The sequence below is a fragment of the Lissotriton vulgaris genome, chromosome 7, assembly GCF_964263255.1.
Source record: "Lissotriton vulgaris chromosome 7, aLisVul1.2, whole genome shotgun sequence".
Lineage (NCBI taxonomy): Eukaryota > Metazoa > Chordata > Amphibia > Caudata > Salamandridae > Lissotriton > Lissotriton vulgaris.
Window position 1 is genome coordinate 1,693,185,799 of NC_141695.1, and position 25,769 is coordinate 1,693,211,567.

General features: G+C 41.4%; 1 protein-coding gene across 2 annotated transcripts in view; it reads right to left on the reverse strand.

The window, feature by feature from the left end:
• Positions 1 to 25,769, reverse strand: part of COL20A1 (collagen type XX alpha 1 chain) — a 491,294-nt gene that overhangs the window by 300,222 nt on the left and 165,303 nt on the right. For both annotated transcript variants that reach the window (XM_086932816.1, XM_086932817.1), the window contains exons 8-9: positions 21,884 to 22,003; positions 14,971 to 15,135 (exon numbers count right to left, since the gene is read on the reverse strand). In XM_086932816.1, coding sequence (XP_086788942.1) covers positions 14,971 to 15,135; positions 21,884 to 22,003 — 285 coding nt within the window. The remainder of the gene's footprint in view (positions 1 to 14,970; positions 15,136 to 21,883; positions 22,004 to 25,769) is intronic.

Here is a 25,769-nt window from a genome sequence, read left to right on the forward strand (position 1 = left end):
CGTCATGCGGGCGGTGGCGATCTGCCCGACATCCTTGCCCTCCAGCCACTCATTCCCCTATGGCGGGGGGACCGCGGCGGACAGAGACAACGTCCGCCGCTTTTCCGCCCGGTCGCCTTGCGACTGTGGCGGAAAAGGGTTTATATGGTGGCTGTGTCTATCAGACACCGCCAGCCATATCATGATGGGCTTCGTTAGATGCCTTTCCGTGGCGGCAATGCCGCCACAGAAAGGCATGCGGTCTTTACTTTGGGGGCCCGTTGCAGTGCGCTGCGGTGCCTGCCGCTTTGTGTATGCAAATGCTTGATATGCATTTTTGTCATTGCGGCGGGTGCTGGTGTAAACACCGCCCGCCGCAATGTTAAAAATGCATGATGCACCCGGCAGTGTGGCGGGCGCATCATAATGGGCATGGCAGGACCGCCGCACAGATCGCGGCGGTCCCGTTTTCCGCGAGGATGGCCCGCCATCCTAATGGGGGCCCAAGTGTTGTTTTGAGTACATCAATAACCCATGATGGAAGAGAAGGGCTAACCAGAAAATAACTGAGAAAGCCACCTTTACCGATACAGGCATCTGGCTTTACTCTAAGAGACAAAGCAGGAGTCGAGCCATCCAAACGTTTGGCATGTGAATGTACAGCAATTGTAAAGATAAACTATAATACTGAGCCTTTCAGATTCAAAAAATGTAATTTCTTGAATGCATAAGATTAAATCACTGCATGGACAACTGTTAAAAGTAATTGCATTAAAACCTGAAATTTTCCACACCTATTGCTCTGGCGAAGCCACCATGAGTTTATCAAGAGATATCAGTCTGCCTTGGGCACTGCACATGGCCAATATATTTTCTGTATGTGAAGCAACATTAGCGTCCAGTAAACCATATGTGGGATGTTTATACATCACGCATCGTGAACTGAATTTCTCAACTGTGGCAAATGTTAGCAAGGGATAGTGAAGTAACGTGATTTCTTAAGATCACACATTTTGTTAGCTGAGGAAGCCAGGATTTAAACCCACGTTTCTTGGTTGCACATGTGTAAAACAGTCAGTGGATGAATATTTCTTCCTTTCTCCCTTACTACCACCAAAGAACAATGCTTTGTGTTCAACTATATCATGACATAAATTAGTACCCTATGTTCAATTAATATAAGTATCACAGTTATGACATATTAATTCAATTTGACATGGTACATGTACAAAATGTCTTTCTTGAAAAAGGAACAAGGTTAAATGTAAGGGAAGGAAGGAGACGTTTAATGTTTACCTCTTTGCGTGTCCCTGACTTACCAAACAGTTAGATGGAGAGGGTCAACAACTCAATGACAGCAATCACGCTGATTAAAAAAAAACACAAGGTTACCCTGACTTCCCACAGGTCTTCAATGAGACACATACAAATTGCATCTCAGGTCCCCTGCAGACACCTGCAATAGAGTAGCACTTAAGTAGATTTTGTGCTCTCAGCTGTCATACTCTAGTGGTTTTAGGGCCAGATGTACGACGGCTTTTAGCGGTCGCAAACAGTAAATCAGGCTGTTTGCGTCTGCTAAATAGTCCTCTCACATGTACTAACCCTGTTTTGTGAGTCAGTAAACTATTACTGACTCGCAAAATAAGGTTTCCTAATAGCGAGTCGCAAAGGGATGTATGATTGTTTTGCGATGGAAATGTGGTCGCAAAACAAACACAGTTTACCACCTACTTCAAGTAGGTGATTATGTATTCGCAAATGGGAATGGGTCCCCAGGGGATCCCTTCCCCATTGTGAATTTTATTAAACCATGTTTTAAGAACAAGCAGTGGTCCCACAGACAACTGTCTACTCTTAAAAAATGAAACAGAGACGTTTCATTTTTCATTTAAAAACACATCTTGTTTCCTATAAGGAAAACAGGCTGCTTTTTTAAATAAAAGTTATGTTATTTAAAAACAAGCACAGACATGGTGGTTTGCTGTCCCGAGCAAGCCACCATCCCTGTGTTATTGTCCATTCCAAATCAGTCACAAATTGCGACCTGCCTCATGAATATTGGTGAGGCAGGTCAGTTGCGACCCCATTGTGAATTGCTAATGTGTCTGAAACACATTAGTACATTTCATTTTGAGAGTTTCTAATTGCGAGTCACAAAAAATTGCAATTAGAAACTCCTAAAATGAAATGCTCGTACATGTGGCACATGGTTTTTTAAAGGTCTTTCAAAAAGCCAGTAAGGGAGGTAAAAGGCAGTGAATGGGACTCGTGACCAGAATCAGACATTCAGCTCGAGCTAGGAACGAGGCTTGCTCACTTTGCACTCCTCCACCTGAAGTTCTGAATACTAAGGGGCCCATTAGGATGGCGGGTGGATTGCCCCTGCCTGGCTGGCGGTAGCCACCGCCAGCCTGGCAGGGGCAATCCGCCCGCCATCCTCACTGAAATGACCCCCGCCACATTAGGATGGCTGGGGGGTCGCGGCGGACAGAAAGACCGTCCGACGCTTTTCCGCCCGGTCGCCTTGCGGCCGTGGCGGAAAAGGTTTAATATGGTGGCGGTGTCTATTAGACACCGCCAGCCATATTATGATGGGCCAAAACAGATACCTTTCCGTGGCGGCATCGCCACCACAGAAAGGCAAGCGGTCTTCACTTCCTGAAGGAGAGGTGGGAGGTGCACACGGGGGGTACCTGTGGTACCCCCCTGCATTTGCATTAACAAAGCGGGAGGCCCCGCACGGTGCCTGCCGCTTTGTTAATGAAAATGCATTTGTGCATTTTTAGCATTGTGGCGGGTGGTGCTGAGAGCACCGCCTGCCACATTGCTAAAAATGCAGGATTCGCCCGCCACAGTGGCGGGCGCATTCACATTACCTCCCCACGGGACCTCCGCCCTTATGACGGGCGGTCCCAATGACCGATAGGATGGCGGGCGGAAATGGGCCCCTAAGGCTTAAAAGTAAGTTAATGCAACAAAAACCTAACACCACAAAAGAATAAAGCATTGTAACACAACTCCATTCCAGTGGTGAACAAAAGTAGTTCATACTGTGCTACATATGTTCACATTTCAGCGTAATGTCAAGTTAAACAGATTGAGATGAAAACTCCCATTGTAATGTGGACTGGAAAGACACACGAACTACAGTCATTTGAAAACCAAACACCCAGAGAACCCATTACCTTCTAAATTTGTACTGATGATGTGATTCCTTTGGAGACCCAATAAACAGGCGCAGCCGGCACACGTAAGAGTGGTAGGGAAGTGGGGCAGGGCAAGGTGGGTATGGGGGGAGTCTACAGACAACGGGATAGGTGAAATAAAAAAAAAATGTTTTACAACCATTTAATTGCTCTGTATTGTTTCTGTCTTTTATGGTCATATACAGCCGAATAAAGAATGAATGAATGAAATAAAAAACATAAATAAAGCCTTGTGAATGCCGCATCACCTAGTCGATGATGCGGCGAGTGCAAGATAAGTGGTTTTATTTATTTTTGTTCATTTTACCTATACCGTCCTCTGGCGACTCGTCCGTATTAGGGAGGCGCATGCGGTACCCCCCTGGAATTGCACCCCCATTCTGTGTGGCATGCATCTCACACCATGCAGGAACATGCTGCAGACGCTGTCATGGAGGCGGTCCGCATTCAAGGCTCCCCTATGAACCTTATACAGACACCACTGTAAGACCGTTGCACCTCCACGTGCCCGGACAGAATTCACTCAGAATCCAGCGGGTGGGTGCAGGAAGGGCTTGGCAGTCCTCCTGTCGGTGCGGTGGTAGCGTGCTGACAGGAGGACCACCAAACTCATAATAAAGTCTTATATGTCCTTTCAAGGTCCACACATTTTTCAATAGATCAGACGTTTCACACTAGACCACAGCTCCTCTACAAGATGTCAGCTCCTTCCACTAGACAACAATGTATGGGTTCTATCATGCTTCCAGCCATAACTTACTCCTACGGTGCTACAACCAACCACTAGTACACTACACCTGCCCTTGACCACCCTTCCTTCCATACACCATATCTCCGGCCACAAGATTAAACCTTTGGGCCCTCATTCACTAAATTTTGGAGCTCAACAGTGCAGCAAGCATTCCTGATGCGCTGCTGTGTGCCAATATAAAAGGCCAAGAATGTGCCGTGTCTACAAGATATGGCACATTCCTGTCCTTCTCCCCTGCACTGGTGCACAAATAGCAGCCGTTTGCCAATGCAGACACCCTTGTGTCATGTTCCAAGGGTGCCTGCGTTGCGGAGATGATTGTTTTTGTGCACAAATACCTTTCTGCACAAAAACTATAATTGATGGCATTTTCCTCTATCTGTGCGTGCTCCAGAATGCAGCACGGCATAGAAAGAGGAAAAATGAGGAGAAATGAAGGTATTTCTCCTCGTAGCGCCACTCGTATGTCCCCCTGGGGAGGCATAGGATTCTGGCGCATTCACAGCTTTACAAAACGTTATAAATCTGGGACTGAGTCTGGTTCCATGGATGCTGCTTGGGAACACACACAGCAACACCCATGGAACACCCCTTTCACGCAGGGTAATGTATGAAATGGACCGATATTTACAAGGCCATGAAAAGCCAAGCAGGGTGACATTACGTTGTCTTGTAAATATGGGGAAGCCTATTGCGCTGCCAGTGCGTCAAGAAAAGTGATGCACTGGCGGCACAAGGGGCTTGTAAATGAGGCCCATAGTTTATAACCCCCTCCCACCTCCTGTTGATAGATGGCACATTTTCCAAATGACTCTTATGTTCCATTAGACCAAAACCCTGTAGCGAGCACATGATTCTGCCTGCTAGACCAAACCTACTGCCTATGTGAACACACCTCCCCCAAAGAATGCTCTTGTATTGGATAAGTTCTCTTATCATTGATCAAACCACAGGCCCTACATGGCACTTTCTCCCATTCCTTACCATTCAACTAAACTATTTGCCTTCACCAGTTTCACTCCAAAAGACGACATCTCTTTTCTCCTCAACACATTTCTATCAACAAAATCACACAACAGCCTCCTAGAAAATTCTTCTTCCAATTAAATCACATGCCAGCCTTCCTGACAACATCTACTGCCACTAAAAATAACCCCATCTTCACTTGCCAACAAGCAACTTCTGACTAGCCAAAAATACCTTAAAATTAAAGAAAATATGAAGATTACACACAATGAATATGGGTAAGTAATAACGGACCTAAAATAATAATTGCGGTTCAAGAGGTGCAGTTCTTGCAAACACTGTCAACTCCGTCCTTGATTAAAGCAGACTATTTTTAAACACAATGCTGTATTCTAAACATTCAAAGTCAAATGCATGAAAAACAATATTAACTAAACAAGAGTTCCGCTGGGCATCACTCGTAAATAAGGTTCAGTGACTTAGGGCCATATGTATCATCAAACTATTTTGCATTTCCTAAATAGCGAATTTTAAGGAATCGCTATTTAGGAAATGCAAAATGGTATGTATGAACAAAATCGCTTTTTATTTGCGATTCCTTAAGCGTCCTTATTTGCAAATTCGCATTTTGCGAATTCGCAATTAAGGAATAATTTCCAATGCATTCCTATGGGCCAGGAGGCCCATAGGAATGAATGCAAAATAATTCTCAAATTGCGAATTCGCAATTTGCTCATCACAATTTGAGAATTATTGCAAGGGTGCAGGGGTGTCTCAAAGACACCCTGCTGCACCCCTGAAAAGAACATGTGTGTGCATATGACGCACATACATGCCCAATGGGCATGTGTGTGCATCATATGCCACCTTTAAAAATGCCAATTTGTGCATTTCTGGAAGAATTCGCAAGTTACCATCAACTGAAAGTTGGTGGTAATTTGCGAATTCTTAAACAAAATTTGCAAGCTAAAATTGCTACATACATAGCATTTAAGGAATCGCAAATTTGCGATTCCCTAAATGCTATGGAAAAATAAGGAATCGCACAAGTTTGCAATTCCTTATTTTGGGAATGTTTCATACATTCCAAAACGTGCAAAACGGCCATTTGCGAGTCGCAAAGGCCGAAATTCTGCGAATTTCAGCCTTTGCGATTCAAAAACGGCTTGATACATATGGCCCTAGATATCGAGGAACAGAATATCAACTGCCCAAAATATCGACTCCAAGATATAGAGGGACAGAAAATCGAATGCCTATCTACAAACAGGTAAGTACTAAGATATCGAGTACAAAATATAGAATGTTAAAATATAGTTAAGTAAAATATCGAATTTTTTAAATGTATTAAAAATAATATTAAAGTAATTAAATAATAAACACAATTAAATGAAACATAGTTAAAATAATGTAAAAAAGTCTAAAATGTAACAATAATAAATGTAATGTAAAAAATGTGTGAACATATATATTTACATAATAATATTATAAAATAACTATTAATCTTAATTATTAAATATTTAAAACATTATTAAAAATATATTTACATATATATATATATAAATAAATCTATTATCTAAATATAAAAATAAATAACATATAATATAATGTAAATCATTAAAGTAATACTTTTTTTGTTAATTCATAATTTACAGTACATTAAATATAACAAAATTAGAAACATTACATAGCTAAGGGAATAAAATTAGTATTCACACTACAACATTTGCAAAAGTAAATAATTTGTTGGATAGTGGGAGGGTAGAAATTACTATTCCCACTCCAGTGAGTGCAACAGTAGGGAAAGCATTTGACAGCGTAGGGGTAAAAATTACTATTCCCACTCCAGTGAGTGCAATAGTAGGGAAAACGTTGGATAGCGGGAGGGTAAAAATTACTATTCCCACTCCAGAGAGTGCAACAGTAGGGAAAGCATTGGATAGCGGGAGGTAAAAAATTACTATTCCCACTCCAGTGAGTGCAACAGTAGGGAAAGCGGTGGATAGAGTAGGGGTAAAATTACTATTCCCACTCCAGTGAGTGCAACAGTAGGGAAAGCGTTGGATAGCGGGAGGGTAAAAATTACTATTCCCACTTCAATGAGTGCAACAGTAGGGAAAGAGTTGGATAGTGTAGTGGTAAAAATTACTATTCCCACTCCAGTGAGTGTCACAGTAGGGAAAGCGTTGGATAGTGTAAGGGTAAAAATTACTATTCTCACTCCAGAGAGTGCAACAGTAGGAAAAGTAATGATTTAATATTTAAATAAGAATACATTAATTATCAATACCAATAAAAAAAATTATTAAAATGAATTATCAATCACAAAATATTTAATAATTAAATAATTATAAATACCAATACATATTTTTGGTAAAAAATTAATTGTCGATTAATAATTATTTATCAACTAATTAATTTTCAATCCCAAAAATGTAATATCTAATAAGTAATAACAAAAATACAAAATTTACCAATTAATAATTAACAATAAATTATTTATCAATACACAAAAATAATTTCAATAATTACTTAATTAGAATTAAATGACTTCCTTATTCCCCTATAACCCACAACCCACTCCAAATAATAAATTAATATAATTAACATAATTATCAATTAATCAATAATATACATTAATTACCAATTAATAAAAATTAATTACCAATTAATAAAAATGTATTGCCAGTTAATAATTAATTAGAAATAAATTAATTATCAATACAAACACATTTAAATTAATACTTAGTTACAATTAAATTACTTCCCACCCTATTTTCCTATAAACCCACAACCTGCTACAGAACTAAAACGCAAAATTAAATTAAACATAATTAATAATTCATAAAATTAATATGTAATTTACAATAATTAAATTACTTCCCACCCTATTCCCCTATAAACCCACAACCCGCTACGGAATTAATTTACGAAAAAATTAAATAACATAACATTCATTACTTTAAAAAAATTAAACATACATTACAAAAATGATATATAATTTTAACACATACACTAGCATACATAACAATTTTTTTTTGATATTATGGAAAATGATATTTTAAATCAGATATTGTGGAAATCGATATTTTAAACTTCAATTTCGATATTCTATCCAAATATATTTTGGTAATTCGACATTCTGGCCTCCCTATATTTTTAATTCGATATTCTGGCCAGTCGATATTTCTAATTTAATATTTTGGGTGTTTACCCGTAAATAAACAGGCAATTATCTGTTAGATTTGACACAAAAGCATCATAATATTAAAAATCTATCCAGAATCATTTATTTGTAGGCCTATGTAGGATATTGTTGTGTTTAATTCTAACTACACGACTATCGTGAATCGCTGGGTTCAACACAAACTTTATATCACAATTCCATATTAGTCTTTATTAATTTATATCTTTAATTTTGATATGTATAATATGAATCATACGTATAGGGAGCAAGCTTACATAAAAACAACTATCAAAGTGCATGGCCTGATTAACAGGGAGATTCTCAACTCAAAAGCTCACTTCACGCATGAGTGCAGATATTTGAATTAGCAAAGGCTTTAATTTCTGGAAACCTGCAACAGTTGCAGGTTTCGCTCAGCGCTGCTGGAAAGCTTTTGAAAACTCCTATTGGTCTTTCTGTGAAGATCTTAACAAAGGCATCGACCAGTTGGTGGTCCATGTGCGGAAAATATCACCACATTCTGACCGCCTCATAAATAGGGTCACAGTGTATACTTGTAAATGAGAAAATGCCTCTTCATATGTTTAACTGTGTTTTTTAAATTGTATTTTTATTCACAATAAAATATGTTTTCTCTGACCAATTCCGAGTCTGAGAAGAGGTTTTCATTTGCATTTGGAAGGAGTACATTTCCAAAGATATCCAGGGTGCAAATCGTCAGAAAATAGTGTAATTCCCTAGGTGATTCCAAAATGTACATTCCATAGTTGCCCAGAAATGGACACTCACACCCACAGAGAAGGATATGCCCTTATTTAACATTGTACTGTTATGATTTAAAGTTATCACCAAATAAATCAATTTGTAATTTAAAATTCAGGCTTTGTGAATAAGAAACCTGGATTTGCAATTGCCATTGGAAGGCACAGGAAGTAATTCTCTTTGTGAAACGGGACAATAGTAATGATGGACATATGTTGTTTAATATTAAAAGGACAACACAGAGGCAAACCTACATGACTGTCTGCTGCCTGAAGTGGAAATAAATACTCATTAAAAAAAATATTTTTAAAGTGCTAAGGTATGCTTTTCTTGTAGTTATTGGACATATTCATATCACAAATTATCTAAATTGCCATTACTTATAAACAGATAGTTGTCTGAAACTTTCACATATGTAGAATAAAAGCCCTTCATTTTTAATAATTATTCCTCCAAGGGTTGCAAATGTGCATATCCTCTTGAAAACGTCTCCGCTTCAGTGTCAGGGCTGGCACTTTTTTTGTGGGTGGACATCTTGGAGTGATATTGTAATATTGCAACATTTTGCTACCATTGCAAGATGTCCATGACGTTTAAAAGCAATAGTCTTACAACCTTCAAATATTACAACTCTGACACAGTAAGCATAATACCATTCCAACATGGTTGAACAAATTCCTTGTGTAGCGGCCAATTATTTTGCAACTGGGCATGCTGTATGATTGTTATAGCATTTCAAGAAGGCTGACTTGTTGCTTCTAAACATGGTAGCCACTTGAAATAGAAAAACAATGTTTCCTATTGTGATACCACTCAAAGGTGGCTGCCTTGGCTTGTTTTACTTCAGTCATGCTGTTCTCGTATAAAAAGTATTGGTTCCTCTAAGGCTAAAGGTGAGACTTTAGTATTAGAGTTACCAAGTTTAGAAATCTTGACAAACAAACTCGTCACCTTTACTTTTTGTTTGAAACTATAGTTATCTCCAAATGAATCGCATTCTTGACCCACCAGATGGATGTTTGCCTACAGTAGAGGACCCAACTTTCTGCAGCCAATAAGAAACTTTTGACTGTAAAAAGAAATGATGAGCAACATCTGCACCAAAACAAAACAACTTTACATCCATGTGTTGGTACGATGATTGGAACAATGGCAAAATACTTTTATTAACAGAATACAAGATACAAATAGATTTTTTTTAAACAGTACAAACCAGTAACACAGATTGGAATTTGTCTTAAAGACACATCTACTGGGGCTAAAAGTTAATACCCAGTGAGTGTTTATGAAACAATGGCATTTTTTCAAAATTTAAGGCCCACTTATCCAGTAAAAACTAGGCAAAATTTGGTAGGCTTGGTAAATATAGGACTCTCCTCCAATGAATTATGGGAAATTTTTGCCACAATTTGTATCTGAAGTCATTAGATTGGCAACTTGGTAAAAACTGAAAGAATATAAAGGCAACTCAATAAAAGGAGATAGTGGCAAGACCAAATTGTTTCTTTAAGAAAGGTATGCTTAATTAAAAATTATGCTTAGGTGTCATTTTGTCATTAACATTTCTAAAACGTACTATGCAATGCATACTGGTATACAAAGGATGTTTGTGATTTTCTTCCAATAAATGTTAGGGGAATTTAGTACCGAATGGCTCGCAATTCAAACAAATTTGAAACATTTAGGGGCCGATTCCGATGTCGGACGGACCTGAGTCAGTCTGACATCGGCCAGGAGCTGTAACTGACCGACCTGCTGTCGTCGGTTACAGCCCTGCTAGTACGATGCGACCGAACAGGGATCGGTCGCATTCGTATACTTTACAAAGCAAGCATGCATTCCGAGCGGAATGCATTCCTGCATTGTTGAAAGCAGGGGTGCAGTTCCTCCCAGCACCCTGTGGCTGGCACCCCAAGGTGCCTTCCACCGGGTGCAGGGATCAACGGAGGGGCACCATAGGTGCCCCCAGGCTACCATCCGCAGCCTCACGCCAATGGGGGCCCTGCTGGGGGCCCCCAAAGACAGCTTCCAACTGCCTTTTCGTGCCGGACACACAGGCACGAAAAGGAAGTGAAAAGCTGCCATCGTACTCCCTCGGTCATAAAGAAGCGAGCGGGGGAGTACTGAGGGATTTCCGGACTGCGGACAGCTGTCGTCCGCAATCCGGAAATCTGAGTCGGATACCTTTCTGACCGAGCCCATCGGAAGGGCTCGGTCGGAAAGGAATCCGGCTGGCACTGACCGATTCGGTTGGAAGGGCTCCGAACATGTTTCGATGCCCTTCCGCCCGAAATCGCAATCGCCCCCTTAGGAAGGATTTAAATGTACGCAAGTACTGATATTCATATAGCACAAACTTGGCTGGATAGAAAAACTTGGAGAAACTCAACAACCTAACCACAACACCAAGAGTGACTACTTTACGCGGAATGCCACAAAGCCAACAATTTTAAAAGTGTGCATAAGAGTGATCACAAGTATAAATAATGAAATTGTCATCACAAGGTGAATAACAGATAAATAGAACAGAGAATTGACAACAGACCTCTAAGGTTAACAATAATATTGTATTCCAGGAAAGGAGTCAACGATGTTACGTCTTGCGTCTTTTTCTTATTGATTTACAGTTCACATATATTTAGAATTTTAGGCACAAAAGATTAAGTGGTGTGCCAAGTATCACACTACTTTCATTCTAATGCTGTAGCTCGCATTTGATCCACGATACCTAAGTTTTAAATTTAGTACAGTAAACAGTGGGTCCCAATAGAAATAATTATTTAAGAACACACAATTTAATGTCATCAGGCATTAATATACTCATACTCAATGTTTTTGAGATCAATAATATTTAATCTTATCAATCAGCATGAAGTAATCACGATCCAGTAATTAATCTGGTAAACAGTGTATCAGGGAGGTGCCCCACTCAGAGGGGGAGGGGAAGAAGTTGTGTGCACTTAGAGAGGGTTGAAAAAGTGAAAGGAAAGGCAGTGACAATAACTCCATCACAACATGGTTTGGAAAATGAAAATGGCTTCATTCAGCATTTTAGTTAAATAATAACACAATACATCACAATACAGAAAATTTAGTATGTGACAAATAATATTTTTATGCACAAAATATTCTTTCAGAACACCTGGGAAAGTTTAATACCACTAGCTGTAGTATTTTCTGTGTTCAATCTTCTTCACAGTAGAATGATTTTTTTCTCATGTCAAAAATGTAGCTCTCCAACTGAAAGGCAAACTAAAACACCAAAAGAAAGCGAGCATTGAAAAGGTCAATCAATAGTTCTTTTTGACCTACAAGCTTAGGCAATGCTTTTTGCTGCGCAGAATCAGCAAAAAAACAGAAACAACGTTCATCAGTCACATATTTGCAGCAGTGTCTCTTTATAAGCGCACGCCTGCGTGGTGACATATGACCCCCAATGATGACATATGGGGCCTCATTTATGAAAAGTGACGCATCGCTGCATGAAAACAGCGATGCGTCACTTTTCATTGCGCCCTCCTTGCAACACCAATGATACGTCATATTTACAGTATGACGCATCGTTGCACAAGGAGTTACAGATACGTCAGTATTTCTGACATATCTGTATGGCGCAAAAGTGACGCATTGCTGGAGTGTGTCACAAAAGTGACGCAACTCCAGCAATGCGTACTTTCACATGGGGCTTGAAAGGGCTTGCGTCAGTCTTACGCCTGCTGTGAGGCAGGCGCAAGATTTAGATGCAACGGCGTCCTAAAAGTGACGCAGTGAAATCTCATAGATTTCACTGCGTCACTTCTATGACCCTTTCTTGCGTCAAAACGCCCCCTTGCATACATTATACCTGGCGCAGGTATAATGTGGCGCAGGGGTTTACAAAGTGACGCATCTACCTAGATGCGTCACTTTGTGAATATGGCGCAACAAGGCGCATTTTTTACGCCACTGGTGCGTCACAAAAAGTGACGCACCGGCGGAGTAAAAGTGACACACAGCCTCATAAATGAGGCCCATGAATTTTACTGATGAGGCCTATGGAATGATGCAGGTGATATGTTTTTTAAAAATGTATTTACCTTCCAAAACAGAGCGGTAAACCTAAAAATATATTCTTGTGAATACCCGCTTCTTCTGAAAATAGAACGGGCTGGGCATGGTAGCAAATTACACCTCTCCTAACAAAAATTAAAATATATATTTTATTTTAAGAACCACAAGGTTGGGAGCAACCACGAGGGAACGGTAAGGGGTATGATATGGTCTTTTGTAATGCGGGTCTGTGGAATCCTGTTGATGTCACTGCCTGGGGGCCTTGGGTGGTGACATCACGGGGTTCCATATCAGTTTGGGGAGCGGATTGGTAAGGTGTCTGGCGTTACAGACACAGGCTGTTTGCTGCCAATAAACTTTAGTGAAGACTTCTTGAAGCATACTTTGAATTACTATTGCAGCAACACAAGAAAACATGCTGCAAAAAGGAACAAAACTCACTTACTCAACATGGAATGTCAATATCAAAAGAAAAAGCCCGTGAATGTTAGCAGTGGGAGAATACAAGCCAACCAAAAGGATGGTCCCTCAAAGGGAGAGACAAACAGCAGAAGAGGAGTCAAGCCATCGAATTAAAATCAAACAAGTGAGAGTGACAAAATAAGCAATAACTGTAAGCCCATCCCCATGAGTCATTTGACAAATCACTAAAGACAAACTAATGTCTGACTTTGGGCATCAGCATATTCCCGCCCTCTACGTCCATCCAGCACATAAGAACGCGTTTGGTGATAAACTCACAGGGCGCTGAGGAAACTTGTCTTTAACCCAAATTATAATTATTTTTCCCATTGGTTATTTAATCTGCGGTTTCTACTGGCATGCAGCCTCCCTTGCTCGTTTTGTTTGCTCTTTGTTATCGTGAGGGCGACAGACGTCAACAAAAACCGTCCGTTATGGTAAAAATACAGAGCAGGCCTGAAAGTACCCGAAAGAGCTCTCGGAAGGCCGTGAGTGAGTGGTCTTGTCAGCTGATACCTGTCGCTCTTGCAGCTTCGCCTCACTACAGCTGGCGAGGGGCCCTCCTTACCGGCAATGGAAGCGCCTGCTGAAAGGTACTTCCCGACGGGAGTGGATACCCAGAGCAGCGTGTTGTCTATTCATACGGTGCCTCCTCTCCCTGCATTAACTCCGGGGTCACAGACCAGAGCCGCCAGGCCCTTGCAGCATGGCGCTCTCTGAGGACAACCTTCTGCCGCCGGCTGCTTCTAGAATATTCTTTCTATGACGTTGATGTGTTGCCTTATGACGTCACGCGTCCTACTTCAAACACCTTTTTTTACATATCCTCGGTGGTTAACGGCGGAGTGTTCTAGCGAGCACCTTTCACCCCAGTATCACGAAAGTGGCGGTGGTAGTCTGTGACACGAATGTCTACATACATGAGGCAGATCAGTCCTGCTATGTTTCCTAGGTCGCCGCATGGCTAGCTGCTCTTGTCCAGGTGTGCTTTTGTTAAGGATGTAGGTTTGTGTATTTCACTATAAAAGCAGGACTACGAATCCTAGAATTCAAAGAAAAAAGACCTGGACTGGAACAGGTCATCGCATACGAACCTGGGAAACGTGGCACCTATGCAGTGTCACACTACAATATCACCATACATACATTTACAGTTTCGGTTTTGGGTCCACACTTTCCAAGATGAACTACAAGTCACCTCATTCTTCAAACACATACCACTCTATAGATTCTGATAGGTACCACATTTCATGAAGACCACAGATGTTACAGATGATCATAAGCACAGTGATAATCATGGACTATGTCTACACAAGAGCTGTTCCAACTAAATTAGAAAAATAACACATAATTTCTCTTGTCTGGTGCCATGAGGGTAAATGGACACTATTCTTGGATACAGCCCTGGGTTCCAGGGCTACCATGTGGCTGACCCCTGCCTAACCATGTCACAGACCTTCTAGAAACCTGCTAGATCTGCAAGGCTAGTTTGATCGGTACTCAATCCTTATTTGTCAATCAAGATATCAACTTCCAATAATCTTTGCACAATGCCACCCTTAACAACTAACAAAAATAATGAAAAACATAATTCAGTTTCTCACCAATAGCAAAAATATCTATGCCGGTATTCTTTAAAATTTGGGCGGAGCTGTTGGCGTCATCTTGGGATTTTCCATCAGTCAAGAGGATCACAATTTTTCCGGCATCCGACCGCGCTCCAGCTTGTGATCTCAAATTTTCCTCCATCACATGTGTCAGTGCAAGACCTTGGTAAAGAGTAAAGTCAGTGTGAAAGAGATACTGGAAACAGCTTATAAAAAAATATGCATTTAATTATTTAACGGCATTATAAAGAGTGACAAACTAACCAGTGGTATCAATGTCTTGCATGTAAATTATTTTAAGTAAAATCTAGAATATTTCTGCATCGCAATGCAAAATAGACAGTCATGGTTAAAAACATGTACAGCGATTACACATGGATAACTATATATTTGGTTTTCAAAATGGTTGTAAAAATTGTATTGGATTTGCACCGGAAGCAGGTGAAGATTACTTAAGGAATGTCAAACTAAGGATCGACTATTAATCTGTGGCAAAATCAATATCAACCAATATTTCAATCTCAATTAAGAGTGGCACAAACTGATATGATATGAATTGGTTTTTATAGAGCGCAGCTTACACTCCATGGAGCATCTTGGCGCTAGTCATCACGTCAACCAAGTTCAAAGTTAATCAAAAGAGGATAGTGATCCAGTGAAGTTAGTGTAATAAACAGGATATAAGGCCCCAAGGGACGCTGGATTACTGATGGAGGCACTAGAACAATAGTCCACACCTCTGCAAGGGCGGTGATGGGCACAGTACAGATGCTACAATAATACAAGCTCACATCCAAATGTTGGTTCTTTTCTACAGTTTTACATCCTCAGACTAAATGCTATTCCAAAACTCATCCTCATACTATGTTCCTAAAACTTGTATGAAAATTGTCCTTGATTTAAAGCTATCATTTGCATCCCTCGCCTATCTTTCAATCAAATAACCTTCTTTTTATCCTTAATCTTCTGCATGCCTTACTCTCTGTGAGCCTAACCTACTCTAGTTTGCAAGACTGTCTGTTTATTCTCTGGTATTGTATTTCTGCAAAGTTCCCACACCTCATTTCATAGATCACACCTTCTTCTTTGAAACCATATCCGGCAACCTGGCATTACTGAATCCCCTCTGGCCTATCTATTCCCCTCTCAGACCATCTGCATGGAGCTACATAACCACAGTAATGATCACATCTAACTCATCTAACTCCTGTTTATCTCATCTAGTGTGAATTACTGCAGTAACTGCAGCAAATGGTGTCCCTGAGATCCCCAAACTAATCCCAATAACCAATAATAGCCACCGGATTAACTTCTACCCTTGGGTGCTGGAACAGCCCACTTCTCACCGTAAAGCGCTTTAGCGCCTTGTCAGTGGTACTAAGTGACATATAAGTGCATATATTCAAATTGTTCCGCACTGCAGTCTCAATGACGCGTATTCCACAATGTAGGACTATTTTTCTTACTAAATGCAGCCTCACATCCAAACTGGCCCAAAGGACGCATTGTGTGCTACGAAAACAGCACTAAATGCTACAGGACACGAACAGCAGTAGCCAGCAGCCGCTCGCTCTCTCTTGGTTATTTGTTCCTGTGCTCCTGCCGTAGGATGTTTGCTCCAAATTACTCTTAATCACTTAAATTGGTGTAATCACCTAATTTATATAATTTCTCATCACAAGAATACGAGTTAATTGCTGAAATTACTCCAATTACTCTGGCATAATTAACATTTCATCCAGGCCTATCAAAAAGAGGCATGATGAACAGAACACACAACAGCATAGATGCAAAGGAGGACTGATAAAGAGTAAGTTCAGGGCTTGAAAGAAATGAGGGATGTAGAGAGAGGGGTGATGAGGTTGCATAGTAGTGATAAGGTAAGGCAGATTGAAGAGGTGGAGAGGGTGAGGCTGGAAAAAAGAGAACTGATGCTACAGAGAGAGACATTGAGAAAGTGGATTTAGGTAGAGGAAGGGGAGCGGTATGGGACAGAAAAGGAGGGGTTAAGGTGAGGTAGAGAGAGATGGAGTGATGTGTGAAGTTGAGAGAGTGGAGGTAGAGGATTGTGTCGTAAGCGACAGAGCGAGATTAGAGACAAAAGGAGACAGAGGTCCAGAAAGGTGGAGTGAGAGAGTGAAGTGAAGTATAGCAAGGGCAGGTAGCGAGAGTGATAAAATGAAACAAGATAAGAGAGGTGGTGTGTTCTGAACTGGGATACTTAAAGAGAGACCTAGTAGTAAAGGATAAATGATGCAGAGAGAGAGGGTGAGAGCCAGGAATCATGTAGAGAGAGGGGTATGGTAAAACAAGAGAATTGCGGCAGGGTGTACTCTAAATGAGTGCTTTTAATAGGAATATCCTGATCAATTCCTCCCGCCTACCCCCAAAGGAGGAGTTAACTCCATCCTACATTGTGTGATGGTCAAGAGTGTTCTTGTCTGAAGCATTTCAGATTGTAAAAGCAAAATTTACCCAAGCCTTTGAAGTGTAGAACCAATGTAAAGCCCAACTACTTCTTTAATCTTGTTTTGATTGGGCCTGGCTGAAATACATAGAATATTCTTTGAAAAAGCAACTCGAAAGGCCCACTATTATGCAAAATGCCAGTATTGTACGCTAAAAGATAGTGCAAAATCGCATGTGATGCACACACAGCTAGCTGCATGTGTTCTGTTCGCATTGTTCCAATGCTTTCGTAATAGGATTTTTACCTTAACAAAATTGCAGTTATGCGGTTTGATGAATGGTGTAAGCTGAGGCATTTCCTATAATAGTGTAATGTAAAATGCAGAAATTATACAAGATTATGTTGGTGTTAAAGAAATGTCAACCGGGCTTAGTTTTGAAAGAGAACGCCATAATGCAAAGTTTGAGGAAACCTTACTGGATGCAGTGATAACATTCTGCTAAATAACCCCCAAACTGGACATCGTGGTTCACCTTAACATAAGTTTTTACAACCACGAGCTAACACCTAATGCATTCAACAAATCTAATCTAGCGGTCTCCAACCGCCTGCAAATTATATCTGAATTTACCAATTCCACCTGAAGCACATTAGATATCATTTTATACCCCCCTAGATATGCTGGGGTAATCAGCAACTCCCTAGGGTTCTGGAGTGACCATTATGCCTTTGCCTTCAACAGCAACCAGCCTGATCCCAAAACTAACATGAAGACCGCCCTTAACAGCACATGCACACAATGGAGAAAACTGAACTTTTTAGCACTGAGGTTCCACCTTGGCAAAACTCTGGGCGACAAGCAACCACAATATACATCTACCTTCCATTACTGGTTGTTCGTAAGCGTTGAAAAATCAGACACTATTCAGGATGTCATTAAAACCTACCCTCAAGAAAAGGACCATGTGGAACGATGACAACATTAGAAACATCAGAAATGTATTTTGCATCTTAAAATGCAAGTGGTGGAAATCCCTTATAGAATGAGAAAGACAAAAGTTGGGTATGTCTTTGTAACAGAACACAACTCCAAATACACACTGGATGGACATTGCCCATCAAAGAAGCTGCTTATAATCCCGGTAGACTTCTCGAACCCTTGGCGCTACAACTTGAAGATTCCACACTCTCAAGTCATCTGCGGCAAGTTCTCCAGAGAGCTCATCTCAAAAATCATTATGAATAAAACATCACATACTCCCTCAAAGGTTGTACTACTGAATATCGACTTCCAATAATATCATGGTACACGAATGTCGAGAACAGAATATAGGGGGACAAAATATCAAAATGTAAGTGTACTTAGAGAGGTATAAATCTGGTACTCCTAACTCCACATCTCTGAAACTTGAAGATATATATATCGCCAAGGTACGTACATGTGTAGTTAGCCATTGAAAATCTATACTGACTTACCTGTCCATATTTTAGTTTTTATATTTTGAGGTCGATATTCTGAGTATCGATATTCTAGTTTTGATATTCCGGGTGTACACCTCCTCCAAACAACATGCAGACCACCATAAAGACAGACAAAAGCAATCAACCATCTCTTAACACAATCAATACACTCACTGAAGAAGAACTCAAATACAACCAGGCCATCAGGGTCACCACTAGTCCAGACCCCCTAAAATCGTTTGGGAAATCGATTCTGAGGAAGTAGTCAAATGCTTGTTATAAATCCTTACAACATGGACCCTTCCCATCCGAGGTGAAGACCCCCTACATCAGACCACTCTTCAATAAACATCTTGATGCATCCAACCCAGCAAATGTTAACCAGGCAAAGGCACAGAATTAGAAATCATATCTGGAGTGGATGACCTGGAATTAAGGTTTACAAGAAGAGTGTGAGCACTGTGCCTTATCTTACCATACATTGGATTCCTGCAAAAGCTACAAGTGATTCCTACCCTCGTTATCTCCAAGGTAGAACTGTTCCCTAAACCTAATCATAGAGATCCCATACTTTTTTTATAAGCACTACAATAAGTCTAGAATGACGTGGCAGGACTTCTGTGCATGCACCAAAAGGAAGGTGAAGGAACACTTTGCCAGACTTACAAACCCTTCACTTTCTACCTACAGCTAGGTGATCCCTATTCAAGGCGCTCTGCTTCCTCTACGACGACTTCCATACTGAAGTGTCATTATATTTACAGTTTAAGTTTGAAGAATTCTCACAATAAATGATGCTACATTTAAGATCAGCATGGTGGATGCTCGTATCGGCGAAAGAAAAGAAATCCATAGGAGGTTCCACATTCTCAGTCCAAGCAGCAAAACTCTGGAACTTCTTGCCAATTAAAATTTGGGATATGCAGGAGCACATGCAATTCAGACAGCAGCCTGGAACAAAGTACCACTCGCGTACACTGCCTGCAACACTAAGACATGTACAGGATATCTACCTTTGCCAGAAATACCTGTCCTTCCTCCTACGTTTGAGTAACTATAACAGCTATGCAGTCAGCTTACTGCCTATAAGAATGGGATATAGAAAACAACTCCAATAGAGAACCGATGCCCGGGAACTCTATGCTTGTGGACTGGCTACATTTTTTAGGTAGGCGTGGACTATTAGATTAAGAAATTTGAATAGTAATTCTTAAACCGAACTGTTGTGATGTGTTTGCTGATTCTAAAGTTTGTATTGTTTTTATAACGAAATAGCTGTTATAGTTGTGTTGCTGAGTTTTCTTTTTTGCTTTTAAAAGAAATCTTTGTATCTATTTATCTCTAATGAATTCTTGAGTCTATCGCTCATGGTATTTCGTCTTATGACAAATTGCATTTTACTTTATTTATACAATTTTATATGAAATTTGCAGATTTTAAGATATGTATTATCGAAATAAAGCTATTTTGACTGACTGACAACTCCAATATATCTATTGGACAAATAAGTAATGTCTGTAGCGATCTGACCTACTCTTCTGGTCAATTTAACACACTCCACACCAGCAGGTCTGACCATTTTCTGACCACTAATTGACAGCCGGGTCTGGTGGCTCCGTGGACCAACGCATCCACTGCAGGGGCCTGTGTTCGACCTCATTGTCACACTTTCAACTCCCGGCAGGTCCACTCAGCCTTTCATCTATCTGAGGTCGATAATATGAGTACCATTGAGTTGGATAACAATGAACATCTGTAATGTAGCACCAAGATGGCCCATCAGGGGTGAACGTGTGCTTCACAAATACACATGTTATGTTTTTATGTTATGCTGCATAGCTGAGAGACTATCAAATCAATAACTCTGTCCTCACGGACAGATCTCTGTCTTTCAACGCCATTTTAAGCCACAGCTTCTTGATAGATAAATAAAATGTCAGATTGGTTGAGGTCCTTCTATAGTCATTACATGAATTTGAACCAGTGGAGTAACTCAAAATGAAAGGGCCCCCTGAAGAATGTGACGAAGGGCCCGGACCCCCGAACGTTTGGCTTCCTCCTAAAGGGTCACCCCACCCCCAGCAATGAACGGGCTGTGTGGGCCTGAGTTACACCCCTGCTTTGCACCCATATTATATAGATGCCAGCACACCAAAAATCATAAACTGAGCATCTATCGTGCGTCACGATGCTAAGTGTGACATTCGATGACATGAGTGCATGAGTGACCTCTATGGTCACTCATGCACAACACAAAAATATTTCTCACATAGGTTCATTACAAAGACACCACACTTCAAATCACACACACTTAAATATGCTATTCATGTTGTGAGCATTTCAGTATCTCACACAGTTGAAGTAGGCACCATATGAATGCAATGCGAAACAAAACAATAAAATACCTGATTTTTCTTGGGGGTGTGTCCACTTGAAACTTAACTGAGTGACTCTTGTAACCCGTACATCTCATAAATAACAGTAATTTGGAGTTTCGGAGACAAGTGACAAGAACCTCCAAGTGTTTAGGGGGGAGTGAGGAGAGCTTACTATTCACTGCAAATTGCTGGCATTAGAAATCTTGGATGCCTAATAAACCATAGTTAGATAGGAGCAAAAATGGATGAATGTGTTAGAGGTTTTTGGGAAGATTTAGGATTCTTTAGACAGGGTTGATCACTATTTTGGAAGTTCTTACCTACCAGAGAAATGTTTAACAGGGCAAACATCCAGATAGGTTGGGGAGACTGGACCTCTCTACCTGCAAAAGGGCCCTTGGGAGATACAGGAAGTAATGAGCTTACTTTTAAAAATGATTTCTGACTTATATAAGTTGAGTGCACCTACCTCTGCAATTACTAAAGTTTCTGTAGATTTATGATATTCCTCCCTGCAAAGGTGTTCATGTGGGAAGGAGATTTTATGCACCTATCTGTTGAACTGCTGGTGGAAATGTAGCTGCGGCTGATCTGATGGGCTGGGAGAGTTCTCATGCATTTCTCTGTGATAGGGCTGAATGGGGGGTATAGATTTACATACCTGTGAATGTGTTCCCACCCTTGTAGCGCAGATTTTTCACAGCTTCCAAAACCTCATCCTTTGTAGAGTGCGTGTTCAGGTCCCACACTGTCTGCGGATCCCCACTGTACTGGGACAAGGCTGTAGGCAAGAGAAGGAGAAAAATATGGAATTATTTCTTTATTGCAGTGGCAAGGGCTGGCCCATGCAGTACAATTCACACTGGTCTACTGGGAACTGAAACAAAGGATTGCCAATTCATCTGAGAGCTACAACTAAAAGAAGACCACTTCAATGTATACAGTGCTGTCAGAATCACCATCTTATTCTAGTCCTCAAGGAGCTAACCACTTCACTCATATACCATTAGGCTGAGAAGGCTCCCAGCATGCAATCAGGAACCCTGCAAGGCATCCTGATAGCATCATGTGGATATCTTCGCAACGTCAGCACTATAATCCTGAGCAGATCCCACTAATGCCCTTAGGAGCCCCAATCACAACAAACCAGTCATATTGCTTCCTTTTAAGAAGCCTGTAACCATGTGATTCGAGATAAAGGTGTGCCTTACAGAATAACAATTTTTCGTAACATTTGTGAGAATCCATAACAAAATGAACATAATTACACTTCTGGAGCAAACTGTGGTTTGCAAGCATGCACTTTGCATAAAGAAGCCTCTTGAGGTAGTGGCAGGAGACTGGTTTGAATAGATAACGTCTTTGGAAAAAAGAAATACGCAAACGAGCCACCCAAGGGCAAAAAAATTGCATAATGCTAAATTTTGAAAAAGTTCACGAATTTCATATAGCGTGAAATTTGGAAATTATGCAGATTTTGCCAGCATACTTAAAATTTGCCTAAACCTTCTTCAAGTATAATGTTCTTCTTCCATGTCAAATTCCAATCCTATGGTTTTTGCATGACCATTGTGTGAGCCTACAACTCTAAACCGGAGCACTTCTTACATCTCTGAATTCCAATTCCAGGGATATCTGTTGATCACATTGTCTGCCGTCAGTGTCATAGCTCTGTGCATTGCACCATGTCTGCATTAATGGCCCATTTTGGAAAAGAGCGATAAGGGAGGTTCATAATTTCTTGATGGGGTTCATTGTGCTACGACAGACTCCTCCTTATTTGCGCTTTTCTTGTTTCGTGCTTAAGTCGACCAAAGATGGTGGAGGGGTTACAGACCCATCAAAGTTGCTGGCCAAAACCATAATTAGTGGTATGCTTTGTCTACATAACATTCTAGGAAACACCTTTAGCATTTTAGAGAGACATGGTATGTGGGTCTGACAAAGTACCCCAAACTTTGTTACAACACCAGAGCCCTTGATGATGGCCGATATCCCTCCAAGCAACATTACATTTCTGGAATATGCACTAGAATAGTGGTTCTCAAAATACGGCCCGCGGGCCACAAACTACCCAGCACATCTTTTCTTGAGACCTGCAGATCTTTCCTTTGGGACTCCCTTGGTAAGCCGAGACTGCAGCAGAGAAATGCTTGAGTGTTGTTTTTTTGTTTCTTGTGTTAACCAAGCAACAACGTTTTGTGATTCTCGTGTTGCTTTCTGTAGTCAGTGTAGCTTGTTTTATGAGAAGGGTTGGCCAGCTCATAGACCAAGCTAAAATGTCTGTAGAAACAAAGCCTATAAACAAACCAAAATCTTGTTAGGCTATGTTTGTGTGCTAGTTTCTGCAGCCAGTCTAACTTGTACTTTCTTCAAGGCACCCCTGCTCATACCTGAAAAATGCATAAAAATATATGGAAATTGTGATAGACTGAAAACGATACCGCGCTAATGGGAGCATTAGTGAGGCACCTCTGACAAAGTGCTTGTATTGTGATTACTTTTTAACAAAAACTTTTAAAACTTGGAAATTGGTATTTTACTGTGTACATTACCACTCTGTCACTGTAATTGTCGCGCCACTCCCCGTTCCACCGCAGCGATTCTGTGCTGTTTGCGTGGAGGGAGAAAGCGCTCGTGTTGCCTGATTATTTCTTGCGAGGCAGCCATCTTTGATAGGTCGCCGGTCTAGTCTCCCCGCACCTCCCTGAGTACAAAAGGGCGGATCTTTAAGGCGGTCGAGAGATAGACTGAAAACGATACCGCGCTAATGGGAGCATTAGTGAGGCACCTCTGACAAAGTGCTTGTATTGTGATTACTTTTTAACAAAAACTTTTAAAACTTGGAAATTGGTATTTTACTGTGTACATTACCACTCTGTCACTGTAATTGTCGCGCCACTCCCCGTTCCACCGCAGCGATTCTGTGCTGTTTGCGTGGAGGGAGAAAGCGCTCGTGTTGCCTGATTATTTCTTGCGAGGCAGCCATCTTTGATAGGTCGCCGGTCTAGTCTCCCCGCACCTCCCTGAGTACAAAAGGGCGGATCTTTAAGGCGGTCGAGAGATAGACTGAAAACGATACCGCGCTAATGGGAGCATTAGTGAGGCACCTCTGACAAAGTGCTTGTATTGTGATTACTTTTTAACAAAAACTTTTAAAACTTGGAAATTGGTATTTTACTGTGTACATTACCACTCTGTCACTGTAATTGTCGCGCCACTCCCCGTTCCACCGCAGCGATTCTGTGCTGTTTGCGTGGAGGGAGAAAGCGCTCGTGTTGCCTGATTATTTCTTGCGAGGCAGCCATCTTTGATAGGTCGCCGGTCTAGTCTCCCCACACCTCCTAACCCTTATAGACAGCTCCCCCCAGCGCAGCGGTGACGCGCAGCGGGAGCGTCTGAACGCGAAGAGGCGCCAAAGAGAAGCCAGTCTGCGCCAGTCCGCGTTCAGACGCTTCGGGCTTCGTGGTACTGGAACTATGGTAGGGCGCCGCATTGTATACAGTGCCTCTACGCTGCATGCCCTGCGACCCACTAGCGTTCCTTCATGTCCTATTATTGCCCCTCCCTATCCCACCAATTTGCGTTGCAAAGGCTGCAACTGGGGCTTTTCTCCACCCATTAGAGTGGACTGCCAGCCCTTGCATACCTTGAAGCTGCTCCTCCTTAATTGCCGTTCTCTCTCAAAGCATCATACTGAGTTGGCGCTGTTGATTCAGGAGCACAACCCAGAGGCTCTCTTCCTAACAGAGACATGGCTCCAGCCCCACAATAATCCCACAGTAGTGTGGGCCATTCCTCAAGGCTACACCATCAAATGTCATAATCGTCAGACAGGCAGGGGTGGAGGACTAGCTATTATTTATAAAGATACGTATAGCTGTCGCATCACCCCCTCCACCTCTCCATCATGTGAAATCCTATATTTCTCATTATGTCTGTCTCCGACTACTACCTTTTCTGGGATCTTGGCATATCGACCACCAGGCGCTTCTGGTGATTTTATCGCCAACATAACAGACTTAGCCGCCAACTCTGTACTTACCTCTGCCAATTTCACTTTGCTGGGTGATCTAAATCTGCATTTAGACGATCCCCTCAATGTCGCTGCTAACAACCTCCGCTCTAGCCTCCAGGCCATTGGTCTTACCCAAAAGGGGTTTCAGCCGACACATAACAGGGGCCATCTGCTGGACCATGTTTTCAGTAATTTGGACGCGCTCTCAGTGGAAGCACCTGTACCACTGCCATGGTCTGACCATTGTCTAATTCCCATTACATGGTCCATCAACATTCCCATTATCTCTGCACCCCATACTAGGCATTGGGGTAGGAAATGGAGCGCGCTTCCAATTCACACCTGGGAACAGGCCCTCTCCGAACAACTGCCCCAAAAAACAGAGAATCCTGACCTAGCAGTCCATAATTTTCATAACTGGATCTCCAGTTCTCTAGATCGAGTCCTTCCAAAACGCTCCCTGCAAACAATCAGAAGGCCCAAAGTCGCTCCCTGGTACTCTCTCGCCCTTAGGGCCCTGAAACAAACA